The sequence below is a fragment of the Pteropus alecto genome, unplaced genomic scaffold (assembly GCF_000325575.1).
Source record: "Pteropus alecto unplaced genomic scaffold, ASM32557v1 scaffold88, whole genome shotgun sequence".
NCBI lineage: Eukaryota > Metazoa > Chordata > Mammalia > Chiroptera > Pteropodidae > Pteropus > Pteropus alecto.
The window spans coordinates 4,993,576-5,012,207 of NW_006494611.1; the positions used below are offsets into that span (position 1 = coordinate 4,993,576).

General features: G+C 40.1%; 1 protein-coding gene across 4 annotated transcripts in view; it reads left to right on the plus strand.

Annotated features, from left to right (window-relative positions):
* Positions 1 to 18,632, plus strand: part of ST6GAL1 (ST6 beta-galactoside alpha-2,6-sialyltransferase 1) — a 108,122-nt gene that overhangs the window by 72,351 nt on the left and 17,139 nt on the right. For 3 of the 4 annotated variants that reach the window (XM_015599986.2, XM_006925824.3, XM_006925823.3), the window contains 3 exons: positions 5,687 to 5,821; positions 9,278 to 9,926; positions 15,643 to 15,740. In XM_015599986.2, coding sequence (XP_015455472.1) covers positions 9,329 to 9,926; positions 15,643 to 15,740 — 696 coding nt within the window. In that variant the 5' untranslated portion in view covers positions 5,687 to 5,821; positions 9,278 to 9,328. The remainder of the gene's footprint in view (positions 1 to 5,686; positions 5,822 to 9,277; positions 9,927 to 15,642; positions 15,741 to 18,632) is intronic. The other variant, XM_015599987.2, reaches the window with a different exon arrangement.

Here is an 18,632-nt window from a genome sequence, read left to right on the forward strand (position 1 = left end):
TCTTCTTCTTCTTCTTCTTCTTCTTCTTCTTCTTCTTCTTCTTCTTCTTCTTCTTCTTCTTCTTCTTCTTCTTCATTTCTTAATTAAGTTTATTAGGGTAACACTGTTTAATACAATTATATAATTTTCAGGTGTACATTACAATTTGACATCTATATATTTTATTATGTGTTTACCATCCAAAGTCCAATTTCCTTCAGCTACCATATATTTGATGCCCTTTACCCATTTCACCCTCCCCCTACCCGCCTATATTTGACCCCCTCTACCCATCTACCTCTCCCCTCCTCCCCCACCCCCTACCCTCTGGTAACCACTTGTCCATTGTCCATGTCCCTGAGTCTCTGTTTGTTTGTCCTGTTCCTTTGTTGCTTTTAGGTTTCTATCCCACATATAAGTGATATCATGTGATTTTCAACTTTTTCTGTCTGGCTTATTTTGCTTAGCATGAATATCTCGAGTTCCATCCATGTTGTCACAAATGGCTGTATTTCATCTCTTCTTATGGCTGAGTAATATTTCATTGTATATATATACCACAACTTCTTTAGCCAATCATATATCGTAGGACACTTTGGTTGCTTCCATGTCCTGGCCACTGTGAATAATGCTGCTATGAACATCGGTGTGCAAATATCTTTTCGGATATGGGTTTTCAAGTCTTTGGGGTAAATACCCAGTAGAGGGATTGCTGGATCATATGATAGATCAATTCTTAGTTTTTTGAGGAACCTCCATGCCGTTGAAAATTTCTTTATGGTATCATTTAACTTCTTCTTTCTCCTATATTTACCAAAAACTGGAATTGCATATAAATGTTTGATTATACACAGATTAAATATTTGGTCAAAAATTTGCCATAGGTGGTGCTGTGTGTTTCATATGACATCAGAAAGTATATACTATCTAGGTGTCTCACTATTACTGATGCTAAGACTGATCAGGGTCAGATTTTGGCTACCTCAATCAAGAGAGTTATTTTTTTTAAGCTATGAGAAATAATATCATGTTTATATGCTGATGGGCATGATCTTTGAGAGAGAGATACATACTGATGCAGAAGAAAAAAGAGAGATTTTCCAGAAGAATGTCCTTAAGTAGACAAGAATATGTAGGATCTAATGGACAGACGTTGGATATTTCAAGTGCTGGATGCAGCTGATTCATCCCTAGTAACAGATTATTTGGGCATAAATATAGGTAAGATGGATATATGGGTACAAAGGCATGTGTGTAGAAGTTCTATTCTGGTAGCTTTTTTTGTCTCCATAAATAAGTAGCAAGTTCATTACGGGAGGTTGAGGAAGAGGGAAGTTTTCGGGGGCGGGGGGAAGGGGAGGCGGGGAGTCAGATAGTCCCCTAGGAGAATCGCAGATGAATTAATTGGAAAAGTAGTATATGATTGCTGAGATGTATTAATGAGCTACTTGCAGTTAGTAACCATGAACTTGTGAAATCAGTAAACATTGCTGTGTGATTTTTCTCTAGATACATGCTTGCAGGTGTGGAATGGGACGAGTTGGTTTAACCAGGATTGGGATTTATCTAACCATGTGTGATGAGAGAGGTCAATTTAACTATTGACTACACAATTTAAGCTGGGAAGGAAGGGAAGGGAGGATATAAAGGAAGGGAGACAGTGAGAAGGTGGAAGAATCAACCACAGAAGATTGTTAGAGTTGGGTACTAGTTGTCTCAACTGCAAAGACAAGAGTGGTGATTAGAGAGGATATGACTGGAATCAAGACTTTGGAGTGGGTATATTTTTGAACATGACAAGATCAGAGATATGACCTTGGGAGTTAGCGGCTAAGGTCACAATCCTTGGAGGAGAAGAGATCAAAGAACTGAGAGGAAATCAAAGAACTGAGAACTAGAGTGTTTCTGTAGGTAGACGTTAATGTCACCAGGAGTTATGACAGAAATAGTGTTGGAGAGAATTATAGTGAGCCAGAAGCTAAAACATTTAAGGACCTAGGTGGAAGTGAAGAGCATGGCTAGATGTGAGGGTCCAGAAATAAATTTTAAAGGAGCTCTCAGTCTAATTGGGCAGACCTATAAACGTCACGTAGGCTGGTGAGAGTCAGAAGAGTCAGAGTAGAGTTGTGTCAATCTCTGTGGGGTCAAGAAAGGCTTCAGAGTCCAGGTGATACTTGCGCTGGTGTGGGAGATTGAGTGGGTGTGCTCTCATATGAACAGGGTAGGAAAGGACATTTCACACCAAAGGAACTTTACATGCAGGGCTACAAAGGCATGAAAGAGCATGGGACATGTGGAGTGCAACAGTTGAGTCACTCTGGGTAAATTACTCATCTTCCATTTCTCAGTTTCCTCATTTGTAAAATGGGAATAGTAATGGTATCCACAGAGTAGAGGTTGGTGAGAAGTGATGTATATTTGTCACAGGTCCTATTGCAGTCCTTTTGGGCATATTCTTCCTTGATTATTTAAATAATACTATGAGTTAGGCTCAGTTTTTATTAGCTACATTTTACAGATAAAGAAACAGTGTTAGAAAGTTGAGTAACTGACCCAAGGTCATGTAACCGGTGAGAGGCAAAGTTTGAATTCTAGCTCAGATCACTCTAAAAGTAGAGCTCTTAATCTTAATTTCTAAGCTATAGTCAGTGCTTAGCACTTAGCTAGTACTAAATAAATGGTAGCTTTTACTGTTATGATTGCTCAGTCTCTCACCCGGAAAGTTGAAGATTCTGTTACCACTTCTGTAGCAGTGGTATCTCATGAGCAGCAGTGACTATTTTGGAAGGCTCTCATCACCTACAATAGATGATGAGACTGACAGTTGCACTGCTTTTGTTTTAACTGGTTGATCTTTGGAAACCAAGAGAGAGGAGTGATGTTTATCTTCTTAGAGGGCCACTTGTTCTAAGCAGATGCAGTTGATGTGAAGATCTGGGTTTGCTACACTCCTCTGATGTCTGTGCGCTGAACCTAGACAAAAGTTTCATGTCCCAGCAGCTCACACATTGAGGGAATGGCAGCAAACCAGCATTCACAAACAAGAGGCATCATTCAAAGGGCAGGAGACTGCCTAGAAAGAACCTTTTCCATCAATGATACCTGCCAAAGGGCAGGAGACTGCCCACAGTGTTCCCTGGGAAGCTGCCTAGAAAGAACCTTTTCCATCAATGATACCTGAGGAAGCATAGACCTCTTAAAAGCTGGCAACCCCTCCTCATTCATTCATTCATTCAGCAAATTGTTATTGAGTGCCTACTATGTGCCAAACACTCATTTGGGCATGGATGATAATAGCGAAGAAGGCTGATGAGGTTCTTACTTTTGGAATTTACATTTTTAGTAGAAGGAGACAGAAGGTAACCAGATAATAATATGAATGCAAGCATAGTTACAAACTCTCGTGCCACAAAGAATCTCCTCATTCATTCATTCAGCAAATTGTTATTGAGTGCCTACTATGTGCCAAACACTCATTTGGGCATGGATGATAATAGCGAAGAAGGCTGATGAGGTTCTTACTTTTGGAATTTACATTTTTAGTAGAAGGAGACAGAAGGTAACCAGATAATAATATGAATGCAAGCATAGTTACAAACTCTCGTGCCACAAAGAAAACTTACGTGACATGAAAAGAGGAACAGCTATCAGAGACATTTTCTGACTCTACCAGAAGGCCGCCAGGAGCCAGTTCTCTGAATTCATAAGGGAAATCTTGAATTTTTTGACAAAGGACAGGACAGAATGGCACCTCTCACTTTTGCCCCGTCAAGCATGCCCACAGCCTGCCTGCATTCCTCCTGGTTATGAAAAACTGGGATTCCCCCAGCTTGAACCCCAGGCCTTCAAGGGAAGATTTCTTCCTAGTTCATGAGATGAAGCCAGTTTATAACCACGGAGGCTTCCTCTTAGTTCTGTTAATGCTGCATGTCCTAGGATAGGCTTCGAGGCTAGTCCAATGTTGTATATCAAGTTGATACACAAGGTTAAAGTATATTTTCAATATTGTTCCCAATAGTTTTGCCTTAATTACTCAATTAACATTATAAGAATAATAAAGGAAGTCAAACTGAAAGATGAGACTTCATCTCTTAACAGTTTGCTCAACAGTTGTCATGTCTCAACCATGTACAGTTTTTCTCTATATTTGGATGTGCATAACTTTTACTCACAATGATAACATTTTCTGTTTCACCTTTTTGTTTTTGTTAAGCATTTTCTTTCCTGTTGCTACTTAAATTCACACACAATTATACATTCTATAAGGTGGATGCAATACCATTTAATTATTTTCCTGTTGATGAAAACTTAGCTGTTAACTTTAGGTTTTTTGCCATTATAAATTATTTTGAAATTGAAAACAATTTTTCTTTTTGCACATGCATATTGCTTTATAAAACTCATTCTTTATCTCATTAATCCTCTTTCAGTCCTCACTACAACTGTATAAAGTAGGGAGTTATTTTACATGTGAAGAAACTGAAATGTATACTCTTTGTCCTTTGAATTATTTGTTTAGTTTTATTTTGTGGAAGTATGATAACTTGGTTAATAGTCATGAGCTCTTAATTTTATGGCCTGATAACTTTCCAGAAGGGTTAAATTCATTTTTATTGCTTCCTCAAAATATATCAATTTCATTACCATCTGTCCAGCAGTGAGTATTATCATTTTGAAAATGATAATGAAAATGGCTAATGTAAATTCTATATACCTTATATATCTTAATATTCCAGTTGCCTCTTTTGAGTTTCTCTAAAGATTAATCATAACTTAATAAGTTTGTTAATTGTATTTTCTATTTTGTGATTTGTCTGTTCATGTTGATTGCCTGTTTATTTTGAGAGGCTTTTACTGTATTAACCCTTTGTATACCTCGACTCTTGTTTTCCTTTTTTATTACAGCATTTTTTATTGCATAGAAGTTGGAATTTTCGTGCACTGGCTCTATTAAACTTTTCCTTGTTATTTTTCTACATTCCATCAGAAAGAAGAGCTGACAAATAGAGAATTATGATTTTATCTTTTAAAAATTATATTTTTATTATATTTTTCCAAGTCCAAGAGTAATGCATGTACAATTTAGAAATTTTAGAATACACAAAAAATTACAAAAAGTGAAAACACTCTACCAACCAGGGTGTATTTTTTTTAATCCTTTCTCTTCCTCACATACACATTTTAAAAAAATGGTTTTTTTTTTGTATTTAGATAGTATATTATATATAGTTTATAGCCTACTTTTTTCAGTCATCATACTGATTATTTAATCATTAAATATTTTTTGATAATAAATAATTTTTTAGAAATCTGTGTAGATTATTTTGGGATGAACTGACTCCTCTCTCCCTCTAATTGCTGTTTGTATATCCCTAACCTGTGACTAAACAATTCTTTCTTCCCAGATTGATGTGTGATACCTACTTTATCTTTCTAATCTTATCTAGTATCTTATCTTTATCTTTCTTATCTTATCTAGTATCAATCTATTTCTAGGCTGGTTGTGCTTTTGGTGGCTGAGTCACTGCACTTGTAATAGTCTCTTGTCTCTCTTCATCTGAGCTCTCGGGCTTCCTGGATTGAGCCATAGCCTGGGCCAGGGCCCACAGTGGAGACTAGCAGAGGTGCCTTTCTATCTTGTTAATTTTTAACGTTGCCCCTGTAGGAAAACAGCTCATAAGTCCTCTGTTATTGTCTTCCTTTGCAGATGTTTTTTCATCATCCTGAGAAAGATGAGCCCTGGCCTCCAGACCCAATAAAGCAAAGATCCTCCCATGGAGAATAGTGCTGGATCCTGAGGACCTAGAGGGCCTGTAGCCCCAGGTGGATTAGCCAGAAGCAGGTAGGAAACACCTGGAGGTGTGGGCTCTGGAGGCAGCAAAGGGGTATATTCCTAAGTTAAAAATGGCGTGGTGGCATGTGCTGGCAAGGAGTCACTGGGTCTCGATGTCTGGCTGTAGCTTTGCTGTTTCCTTTGTGGACTTTTTAAAGTTCATTCAGTGAGGGCTGGGGATAGGTGGTTTGCCAATTTCTATACACTGTCAATGTCAGATTTGAAGTTACTTTGTAAATCAGTCCACCTTTTCGAGCCCCACTATGTGCCAAGCCCTGCATTTGCTGTGCTGGCAAGGAGTCACTGGGTCTCAATGTCTGGCTGTAGCTTTGCTGTTTCCTTTGTGGACTTTTTAAAGTTCATTCAGTGAGGGCTGGGGATAGGTGGTTTGCCAATTTCTATACACTGTCAATGTCAGATTTGAAGTTACTTTGTAAATCAGTCCACCTTTTCGAGCCCCACTATGTGCCAAGCCCTGCATTTGGGGCTGCACATGTAGTGATGAGTAGACCGAGATGGGAGCCTTACTTTGGCTGGTATTTTCTTTCTGTGGATTCAGTGTTGACTTGTTCTCTTCAGGTGATAATGTGAGTTGTTATCGTATTCTTCTAGAAGTCTGGTGCAGTGGAAGGATTCATTGATACAGTCCCATTCGTTTAATAATCCTTTATTGAATGCTCGCTTTTTTCTAGGCACTGTGCTGGGCACTGGGGTTTCAGAAATAAGCCAGGAGGAGTTTCTATTTGGCAAGGGTCAGTGTGAAAAGCGAACATTGCCAAACACTGAGTGTGAACAGCACGAGCAAGAATAGTGCTGAAGAGAGGTGGGCTCCAGAGGTGGTCAGAAGCAGAAAGATCATGCTGTCTGATTGCCAGGCAAGTGGACTGAGGGAGAGATTGCAACAGTGCAAAAGCCTAGAAGCTTAAGAAGTCAGTCCAGGGTGCGATGAGAACATTCAAAGCTTGGTGTGTTTTCCCAAAAATTTGGAGAGGAAAATTTGCTAGTCCTTTCTTTCAGTTTGGGCTGCTTAGATGAAACTTCTTCAGTCCCTTTCTCTTTAGAGCAGCTTCAAGACCCTTTCATGAAGCTCTAAGTGCCTATGACCAGAAGCTCCAGCCAGCTGGTGGACTTGGGGCATCATTAGAGGGTGATGTCCAAGAGAGTCAGAGGCCCTGATGTGAGGATTCAGATGAGTGTCCCGAGGTTGCGATGGGGCCCAGGGCCTTAGGCTGAGGCTATCTTAAAGTTTCAGGACTGTGTTGTGCCTGGCTGTTAGGCTGAGCTCTTCTTCCCTGGGAAACTCAATCTTGGAAAGCACCAGCTCCTTCTGAGCCTCAGCTCTTTAGACAATGAATCAGGTCTCACCTCCCTACCTCCTATTTCATTTCACTCATCCACATACAAGTTAAGTCCCAGTTCCATCGTTTCCAAATCGCTGATGCAACTTTGAAAACGATTAACATTTATAAAACCTGAGTTTTTTCAGCTATAAGTGTAGGTAATAAAATTTGCCCTACTTATTTCACAGGCTTATACTGGGTCTCATAAATGAGTGGTAAACCGCCCCCTAGGTAATGGCTGCTGTGGCTCTCATGGTGAGTGAGGTGGTCCTTCTGTGACTGTCTGGTGACTGAGCTGTCTCTCTATTGACTATGATTTCTGAGTCCTGTTTGGTCAACACTGACGTTTTACTGTTCTTTATCACAGATGCCTGTCCTTTTAGTGAAAAGACCATGAACTTTGAGAGTCAGAGAGACCTGAGTTGGAATACTGATTCCAGCACTGATTAGCTATTGACTTTGGAGAAGCCCTGTAACCCTACTAAAGCCAATTTCTTCATTTCCTCAAACGGGGGTATTTATCCCATATCTATCCAATAATATCTATCCCATAGTGTTTTAGTAAAAATTAAATGAGATATTGTTAGTAAAGTATCTACATATATAGTATATAGCACCTCCTGTGCCCTTACATTTACCTCATTCAAGGCCTGATAACACCATCCCGTTTGGTCCTCCTATCACTCTGTGAATTAGGTAAGGAAGAGATGATTACTCTGCAGAAACTTAGGTACAGAGAGGTTAAAAGGCTTGCCTAAAGTCACCAAAAATGGGGATGAGAACCCAGGTTTCATGAATACCCTGTCCAGTACTCTTATCACCATTTACCTGATATCTATAGGAGCGGGCTCCATGGGAGGGGACTGTAGACTCCCAATGGGGTGATTGCTTAGACTCATTACAGCAAATAAACCCAGTTATTTAGGAAATAATTTCATGTTTTTTAAAAAATACAGACATTGTTTGAATTCAAACTGCTTTCATTTCCCATTCAGGTACACAATACATTCTGGGAAAAAGAAATAGATCTTTACCCTGACATAAGGGGAACTATTCAGGCTCTGTTTGCTTTGTAAAATTTATTTGCCAGAACTTTCAACACTTCTGTACAGGATGCAGTAAGAAAGACATGGACTATGGAATTTAGTGCACTTGGACTGGAACCTCAATGATATCATTTACTCAGCTCAGAACTTCTTTTAACTACTCAGAGCCTCACGTGTCTAGTCTATAAAATGGAGATTATAAATGGCTAGTGATGGTCAGGGCATTTCTGCACAGCCCAGGAGACACCCTTTATATTAGACTGTCATATACATGGTACTTGCTGTACAGCACAGCGCCCTGGTTTATGGTGACATTAAATGAAATAAATATCTGTGTGCTTAAGGTATCTTTGTTTTCATTTCCTGAATTGGTCACTTGTCTAATATCTTATCAAGATTTGCTATCCTTGACTGTAAAATAACTCATCTTCCTGTTGCTTGATAGCACTCTTACATAAAACTCCATAAAACTAAATGTTATGTTGTGAAACTCACCCTTGCTCTTTTTCTCACGTAGGAGTCCGATACCACAGCCTTAGAGAGATGCATCACAAAGCTATGGCATTGTCTATGGCGAGAGGTCTCTTTCTGGCAACTTTAAAAGGATACTGGGCCCCTTAGGATTTTAGCGAGTTTTGCGGGGTGGGGGGGTCTTAGGAGGTAGACCAGTTAGCCTGCTTTTCCTTTTCTTCTAGTTTTTCAAACATACTTGCCTTCATTTAACAGATAGGTCCTAGGAACTGAATTATGTGTGAGATGTGATGCCTGATCTCAAAAAACTCAGAGTGCAGTTGAGCTAGACCAAGACAAGAGGAAACTAAGATTCAGAGTATAAAAAGGAATAGTGGGGAACACAGAGAAGAAGAGAGTGTCTGAGGACAGCTTTCTATGTTCAAAGCCCAAACTAAGGGTGATTTTTTTTTTTTTTTAAAGAGGTGCAGAACTGTGAATGGTAGACTTGAACTGGAGATCAAATCTCATCACTTTAAACCCATTGCTCCGCCCATCACCCTGCCTCTTCCCAATTATACTTGCATATTTTCTTTATATCATTTTTTGCCTGTCTTACTTTTTTTTAGGCTTGTTTTTCTGCTCAGAACAGAGTGGCTTCCTTGAATGAATCTTTCATTATGATTCACACCAACCTGAAAAAAAAATTCAGCTGCTGCGTGTTAGCCTTTCTCCTGTTTGCAGTCATTTGTATATGGAAGGAAAAGAAGAAAGGGAGTTACTACAATACCCTTAAATTGGAAACCAAGGTGGTGAGGAGTTTGGAAAAACTGTCCATAGGGTTTGGTTCCCAGCCTGCACCTTCAAGCAGAACCCAGGATCTGCACAGGAATAGCCAGGCCCTCAGCAGTCCCAAGGAACGAGTCAAGACCAAGCTGGAACCCTTCTTCCAGGTGTGGAACAAGGACAGCTCTTCCAAAAACCTTATCCCCAGGCTGAAGAAGATCTGGAAGAATTATCTGAGCATGAACAAGTACAAAGTGTCCTACAAGGGACCAGGGCCTGGTGTCAAGTTCAGTGCAGAGGCCCTGCTCTGCCACCTCCGGGACCAAGTAAATGTATCCATGGTAGAGGCCACAGATTTTCCCTTCAACACCTCTGAATGGGAGGGTTACCTGCCCAAGGAGAAAATTAGGACCAAGGCTGGGCCATGGGGCAGGTGTGCCGTTGTCTCGTCAGCAGGATCTCTGAAGTCCTCTCAACTGGGCCAAGAAATAGGTGGGTTCTGGGGTGTTAAGATTATTATCTGAACCAAAAAATCATTTGGAGGCTGGGCATACAGGCAGCACTAGAGACTGTGGAATATCTCTGTGGACTAGCAGAGCAGGCCCAGGTCAGTGTTTTTCGATTGTGAGCCAGAGGTGCCATGAGGCCAGCTAAAAGGGTAGGGATCCGGTCTCCCAGGATCTTTATCAATTAGAATAGCTTTATTTTTATTTGTTTTAAATATTGGTATTCTACTGAAGATTTCATTTGAAAAGTTCTACTGATACAAATCAGCAAAACACTGTAATTGACATTGAAACATAAAGCACAGATCTCTATTGTACCTTCAGTTCCTGAAATTCGCAAGTTACCTCTTCTGACCTCAGCTACCTGGGTAATTTTCAGCTTTCCTGTTTGAAAATAATGAATTAGAACAGAAATTCTGAATATCAGTACTGTGAACCACCTTCAGGAGTTCATGAATTCCTAAAATTGCATGCTGAAATATCTGTGATTAGGTGTGTATGATGTGTGTATGTGTGTAAGTCAGTGCATTTTTTCAGAGTGAAAGTCCATAGCTTTCAGTTGATTCTCAGAGGGGTTCGTGACCCAAAAAGGTTAAAAAAATCACTGGTCGGAATGTATCAACTTGGTTTTCTTGAAATCCTTTATAGTTAATAAGGATAGAAATCCTATCCGTTCTTTTAAACATGGGTACAGCACAGAATTACAGGTTTGCTTAATACTCTTTACTGCTCCTATTTTGAGAGAATGTATTTTCCATTATTATGAAATGAATCAGCCTAAAGAAAGCAAAATACAGGAAGCCTTGCTCTCTGTCAGGCTCTGGAAGGTACTGGAGCAGGTGAGGTCATATGTCTCCTTTTTTTATTTCTTGCATATGACTGCCAGGAAAAATAGTCTGAAACCAAGCACAGGCTCTCAAAAGTAGAAAAGTAGAATCAGATTTGAATCTCTAGACCAGAAAGAAGTGGTGAGATCACATTTTGTACCTCCTCAAGTAAGCAGCACTTACCAATAAAAGCTGCCAAGATAACCAGCCCCACCTCTCCCTACTTTGGCTTTTTTGGTTTCTTTAGGACTTTGTTTTCTAGAAACTACATGTGAATGGTTTTCGTTCATCCATAATGGAAGTACGTTTCTTTCTTTCTTCTTCCTTTTGTTTACAATGGTAATGTTTAGAATATTCCAGGTGTTAGCTGATTCTCTTCTTCATGTCAAGTTATCATTGTCTGCTTGGCTGGGACTGTGGTATAGTTTAAGGTAGAGCCTGATACTTCTATAAATTGGAACTATAATCTTTATTTTTATGCACTTTATAAAAGTTTAGTGATTTAAGTAAACATTAATTAAAATAATCTTTTTTTCTGTAGACTGCAGTTCTAATTTTAAATATGTATTTTCATGGAAAGACTTTAATCCTAAGATATAACAAAAATTGCACATTAGTCTTCAAATGCTCTACCTTTTATAAGATATTTCCTCTGGGCATTTGGTCTAACAAATATTTTAAGGAATTCCTTCATTTATTCTTTTATTCATTCATGGATTCATCAACAATACTTAACAGGAACGTATAAAGGCTACATATAGTCTTTATATAGACTGTAAAGAGGGAAAGGAAAAGAAAGGCCTTTATTTAAAGACCTGCGAGTATCAGGTAGCACGCTGGGCCCATAGTCTTCCCACTATACCTGCGCTTTGTGCAGCCTATCCTCAACTATTGAACACATCAGATGGTTTCAATTGTTTGCTCTCACCAATAGTGCTGCTGACAAAGTTTTGGTGTAGATAAATGACTACTCTTGCACTTGCAAGGAGAAATATTCTCAGTAATGGGGCTAGAAGAGAAAGTAGATAACTTATGGCTATATCTTTGTCCATTGCAAAATCGTTTCCCAGAGATGTTGGATGATGTACTGTGTCACCAACAGTCCCACAGACCAACCAATGGTAGACTCAGTCACTTTCGATTATTTTTGATACATATTTTGATACATGTAAACTATCTTAGATTTGTTTGAGTTTTCATTTCAGACAATAGCATATTTTTAAATTAGTTGTAATTAATAAAAGTGATGTTTATTTTGTACCTGCTGTGTGCCTAACATGACTTGCTTGCTCTTTTCATCCTCCTAGCATTCCTGGGAGGTAGGTATTATTATTGTTCCTATTTGATGAGCCAAATATTGAGGCTTAAAGAGGTTACACAACTGGTGAACAGCAGACTGAGCCTTCAAACCTGGTCATTGACTCAAAGGTCCCATACTTAGCCTTTCTGCTCTTGTGCCTCATAGTGTTTGTTAAGATGTATCCCTTATCAGGTTAAAAAAAAAATCCCTTGATATTCTTGCTAACTTGCTCTCCTAGAGGAAAGGAGAAGAGCATTCTGAGTTGAGGCAAAAGCAAGGGGCAAAGGCTGCATGGGAAACAGTACAGAGTGGTTTGGCATCATGAATAATCCTGGGATGTGTGTTCTCATGGGGTACAGAGGGCTGACGAATGAGATCAGGAAGGTGGCCAAGGGCTCAGCTCTTAGAGAATGTTGACGGTCACGATAAGAACTTTGGGTTTCATTTTTTTGGCCATGGTGGGCCCTAGAAGGCTTTTGAGCAAGAGTGATGAGATTCTGTGCATTTTGGAGAAATTTATCAGTTCTCTGAGTCCTTCTCTAATGAGACTGCTATATCATCTCTCTTTTATCAGGGACTATAGCCACATCTAGCTGAGATGGCCCAGCACTGTCTGAGCAGAGGTGGTGGTGGTGGAAAAAAACAGGTCTGATTTGAGAACCATCATGAGATAGAGGACACAGAGCTTGGTGTCTAACTGGAAATGACCTTGATTGAGAGTCAGGAGCCAGAATTTCTAGCTTGGGAGCCAGCTATAGCATATCACCCGAGAGCATGCTCTGGAGAGAACAGGTTCTGTCTGGGATACTCTGCATCTGAAGTATTTGCCGATTTCCCTGGATGGATATCTATGCAGTTTGCTTCTAGAGAAGGGTCAGAGTGGCAGATCAGATTTAGTAGTTACTTGTGTTGAGGTGATAGTTGTAGTCCAGAAAAGGGCTGATGAGAAAACCTAGAGAAAAGTTTACATTTAAAGAACAGAGACAAGCAAAAAAATTCAGAAAGGCCAGTGAGAAGGGCTGGAGGAGAACCAGGAGGGGACCATGTGATGAAAGGCAAAGGGGGATGGAGTTTGGGCAAGTGGATCTCTTGGGCAGAGTGAGGACTGAGAAGACACCCTTAGATTGTGGAGGTCAGAAAGATGACTGTTTATGTCAAGGTCCAGCAAACCTTTCTGGTAAAGGGCCAGAGAGTAAATATTTTTGGTTTTGAAACCCTACAGTGTCTCTCACAACTACTCAACTTCTCTGTTTATGATGTAAGAGCAGCCACAGGCAGTAGGAAATTAATGGGCCTGGTCGTGTTCCAGTAAAACTTTTCAGAAACCGAGGACAGGTCAAATTCGGCCTGTGGGCCATAGTTTGGCAACCCTAACCTATATATTTAGTTTTACTAACTAGAATCAGAATGTAGTCTTCCACAAATGATTATATGATTTATTATGCTAATTTGAAAATATAAAAAATGTATGGTTCAAATTGTGATAAAATTTCTTTCATTATAATTTCTAGCGATTTAGAGTTACTATACCTGGAGGCAGTGGATTTTGATGTGTTCACAAATTTACTAATGAGTTGAATCTGTTGAATCTTCTAGGCATGCAGTTGTGTCATGTGCATATATAGTGGTACGTTATTTCTTACTTTCCTAACTTGCGTCTTTTTCTGTTCTCTAATTCTAAGTTAAAGGAGAGCGGGGCCCTGTTTTCTACAACAAGGTTTGTTTGCTGAGATCCTGGCAGCTGTGGGTTTCACCTTGTGATTTCCTTGAGGCCTATTTGAGTTTGAAAGCTTTTAAGCCTTTAACGGCAAAGGGTGGTTTGGTAAACAAGGATCCTATCTCCTTTCTTCATGAGCCCAATTTAGTGGCCTGTTTTAAAACTTTCTTCTATGATTGATTTTTTTTTTTTTCTTAGAATTAAATCCAAACTTTATACCTGGCTTCCACAGCCTGTGTAATCTGGTTCCTGCCAACTTCTTTAACTGCATCTTTTATTCTTCTTCTCACTTGTCTCCAGCTAAGTCTTTACTCTCTCCTTGTGGTCTTGACACTGTTGTGTCCTTTGGCTGAAATATACTTCCCTGGGCCCTTCCCATGCCCAGTCACTCTTTGGGTCTCAGCTCAGAGGCATTCTTTGAATCATCACTCTATCCGAAGGAGATCCTGTAGGGTCTTTGTAACATAGCTCAATTTATTAATCAGAGAGTTTAGAAGGATCTGCATTTCTAGTGTGATTATTATTGATCACTTTCGAAATCAATGACTGATTCTGACAAAATTTGTTGCAATCTGAGTTGTGAAAGATGTACTTAAAACCTTATTTGCAGTTCAGTGTACCTGCCCTGTAAGCTGATAAAGTTTGGACTATGCACATGTCTTGCAACTTTCAAACATTTTTGATAAGATTTTGTCCTAGGATTGAATATAGGGTTGTTTTTGTGAATGAGATGTCTAGATTCTTGAGGTTTAGTACGTATGTTAGAACTGAAACCAAGAGGGAGGCTTTCATCCCTTAATTTTGTGGGTATTCATTCTCCGTTCAGATCATCTTGTATTGAGCCAAATGCCCACCTCCCTCCTCCTCCTTCTTTCTGCTGAAGCCACCTTTGTGGATGAAGAACTACCCAAAATAAACCCACACAGAGAGAAAGAGGTCCACGGAGGACTGGGCCGACCTCCATATCTGTGCAGATTTCAGTGGTGAACCGTAAACTTGCTTGGTCAAGTAAGGTTGGGATAAACTCTCATAGGATCACAGAGGCTTAGGGCTGGGATGGATCTTAAAAGCTATCAGTTCCCTTCCCCATCAAATTGCTGGCCAATATCTACAAGTCTTCTAAACTCTGCTTAAATAGCTGTGAGGATAGGGAGCTAGAACCAGGACGTGAGAAGTTTAAGATGTTCTGTTTGATCTTGGCTGGATTTAGGATATTGTTTCTAACAAAGAGCTTTTTTTATTTTTAAATGAAAAATATGGGGGTTTAGTTTAGCTCTGTGACCTTCTGTCCCATTTCTGCCACCACCAGGTTTGTGACCCTTCCTGGGCTTCAGGTTCCTAAATGGAACAGTTAGGAGGTGGTCTCATGAATCCCTCGCATTTGCTGAGCGCTGCATAATTTTCATAGTTCTATGGGATGCTTTGCACTTGTGGGTTAGAGCAAGCTTATGGGAGTGTCTTCATTTTTCTGACAGGGATAGAAGTATGGCCTACTGGTAATACCAAGACAGTATTTGGTTTTGCTCCTTTTGTAACTGGAATAGCGATTCCACTGGCCCTGTTCACTTTTCTACTATCGCTGGGCATACTGATGTTATTGAATGGATTTTGAGAATGGCGCTATATGAACCTCTTTAGCCCTTATAGAGGCCGGACAGACGGGTGGTTATCTGTCTATAAACTTTACCTGATTGTACCATACAAATATGATAATTTCTTCTTGAATACTACAATGGGATAAAAATTGGAAAGTATTATTTTCTTGCCCCTCCCTTTTCTTTTGCTTCTTCCTCCACACCTTTCTTTCTGCATATTGCTGGTACTCACCACCTCTTTTCTTTTTCCTTGTGGTTTATAGATAATCATGACGCAGTCCTAAGGTTTAATGGGGCACCCACAGCTGACTTCCAACAGGATGTGGGAACGAAAACCACCATTCGCCTGATGAACTCTCAGGTAAAATTTCTTATGTGTGGATAGGGTCGTTTTGAGGAATAAGTGAGAAAATCCATGCCAAGCACTAGGTACCTGGCACATACGTCAGTAAACATTAGCTACTCTAATATGTAAAAGTGCAGACACTGAGATGAGTGTGAGGATACAATAATAAGCAAAACAAACTTGGTCCTATTCTTGTGTTGCTAACAGATACAATCAAATAATCATACAAAGAAATTTAAAGTTTCAACAGCGAACTACAAAGGGGAGGGCCAAGGTGGCACCAGAGCCCATAAGGGAAATTTTCCTTAGGGAGGGAAGTCAGAAAAAAGCAACGAGGTAATGCTCAGCTGTGTAGAAAGAGAAGGAGAAAACAAGAAGAGTGAGATGAGCTTTTTAAGAAGAGGCAAAGCATAGGTAAGGTCACGTGTGGAAGGGAGCAGGAGTACAAGGGCCGAGGAAGAGATAAGTGTATGTAGGGGTACGTGTGGTGAGAGATGAGGCTGAAGGCAAGAAGGAGCCAAGCCATGGGGCTGCATTTAGTTTTCTTCTTTGTGGCATAACCAAATTTGCATTTTGTAAACATCCCTGGCTTCCATGTGATCAGAAGCCCTGCACTGGACGGAGAGACACAGTTTGGAGGCTTTTGCAGGGCTTGGATTAGAAATGGTGTTAGTTGCACCAGAATAGAAATGAAGATGTATGTGAGAAAGGACTGGATTTTGGAGCTATTTGGTAAGTGTAGTCAACAGGTTTTAGTTTGGGATTTAGTTTGGGATTGGATGTGGGAGGTGAAGGAAGAGAGGCCACAGGTGTAACTGGGTTTCTGGCTTGAGTAACTGGCTGGCTATAAGTCACTGAGACTGGAAGTACTTGAAGGTGTTTTGGGTTGTGAGGGCTAGGGTCAGCTAAGAGGGTAGAGATCAAAAATATGATTATGGATACAGTTGATCTGAGCTGCCTTTAGATATCTGTGAAGAGATGTCAAGTAGGGATCTTGAGGCAAATGACACTGGAGTTCCATGGAAAGTCTGAGCTGGAGATAAGAATTTGTGAATTGTCTATATCTGTGTGGCAATGAAACAGTGGGGCCAAATGAGAACACTAGGGAGAGAGTGCAGAGAGAAGAGGGGAGAAGTCCTATGCAGGGTCTTTAGGTAGCGAAGACAGTGGATGCTGCTAAGGGGCCAATTGAGATGAAGATTGAAAATAATTTTTTTCTCTTCAACAAGATAGAGGCCACTGGTGACCTTGACAACAGCTATTTGGGAGAGTGCTGAAGCCAAAGGCCAGATTGGAACGTATGGAGGAGTGACTGGGGAAGGAAAATGTGGACAGTTCTTTTAAGAAGTCTGGCTCTGGAGAGCAAGAGAGAAATAGAGCAATTGCAATAGAGAGTTGAAGGTTCCAGGGCCAGATTTTATTCTTTTCGGTTTTTAGATTGGAGAGAATTGAGTACGTTTAAAAGTCAATGGGAATTGACTTTTGATTTCTCCCTCAGCACTTTCTACATGACTGACTAATGTTTAAAAGTCAATGGAGAGAATTGAGTATGTTTAAAAGTCAATTCCCATTGACTTTTAAACATGCTCAAAAGTGCAAATATTGTATGATTCCACTTATATGAGATAAACGAAGTTGTTAATTTGTAGGGACAGAAAGTAGAATGGTGGTTTCAAGATTACCAAGTCAATGGGAATTGACTTTTAAACATACTCAAACGTGCAAATATTGTATGATTCCACTTATATGAGATAAACGAAGTTGTTAATTTGTAGGGACAGAAAGTAGAATGGTGGTTTCCAGGGCCTGAAGGGAGGGGAGAATTATCGTTTAATGGGCACAGAATTTCAGTTTGGGAAAATGAAAAAGTTCTGGGGATGGGTCATAGTGATGGCTGCACAACAGTGTAAATGCACTTAATACCACTGAGCCATGCACTTAAAAATGGTGAAAATAGCACATTTTATGTTATGTGTATTTTACCACAATAAAAAAAAGTTGAGGGGAAACCAGTTGATAGAGACATAAACTGAATATACTAAAAATAAGAGATAATAAGTAACTGAAGGGGGAAAGAGGGTTGATCCAAAGCCCAGGGGAAAATTAACCCCAGGAGGAGAGAGTCAGAAGGAAGAAGTATGGGAGGGGTATAGCTTGGGGCATTTTATAGTGGAAGCAAGAAGGGCTTCCATTTTCTCAGCAAAGTGGGTCATAAGGCCATGTTGGAGGGAGGCTGAGGGGGAGAGAAGTTTTAGTAGAGGAGCTTTAAGCCAAGAAGGTTTGAAATTGTCTTGGGAAGAATGGAAGAGGGAGTAAACCAATGGAATGGAGTAGGACTTCCAGGCGAGGCTGGCCGTGTTGAGATTGGGGAGCATGAATTCAGAGAGAAATCAAGCTCTGTTTGATCAGAAGTGGTACGATCTGCAGATCAGTAGGTGGCAGCAATGAAGAGAGGGAGCATAGAGGAGCTCTGAAAATTCTCTTGGGTTGGGGGGGCTACCACTTCTTGGGATCTCTTCATTGTGTTTAGTGAAAAACTAAATCACTTTCAATGCTGCAAAGATTCTGGAACTTTATTTAAAGCCAACATCAGGTTTTCTGGGAATTAATAGACAGACTTTGATCAGATTTCTCCCTCAGCACTTTCTACATGACTGACTAAATCAAGTTGCTTTATCTTTCTGAACCTTAGTTCCCTTATTTGTAAAAGGAGAATAAGAAAAGTTACCAAGCAGGGTCTTTGTGGGATGAAGTGAGATTACCAAGCACTGAGCATTTCACTCAGAGGCTGGTACATGTCAAGTGCTCTGTATATGGTGGTGATGGTCACTACTGAAGGTCAAAGGCCTGCCTGTATCTGTTGGCAAATCACTGTGCCTTCCCAATTCCCAGGCAAATGGGCCTGTT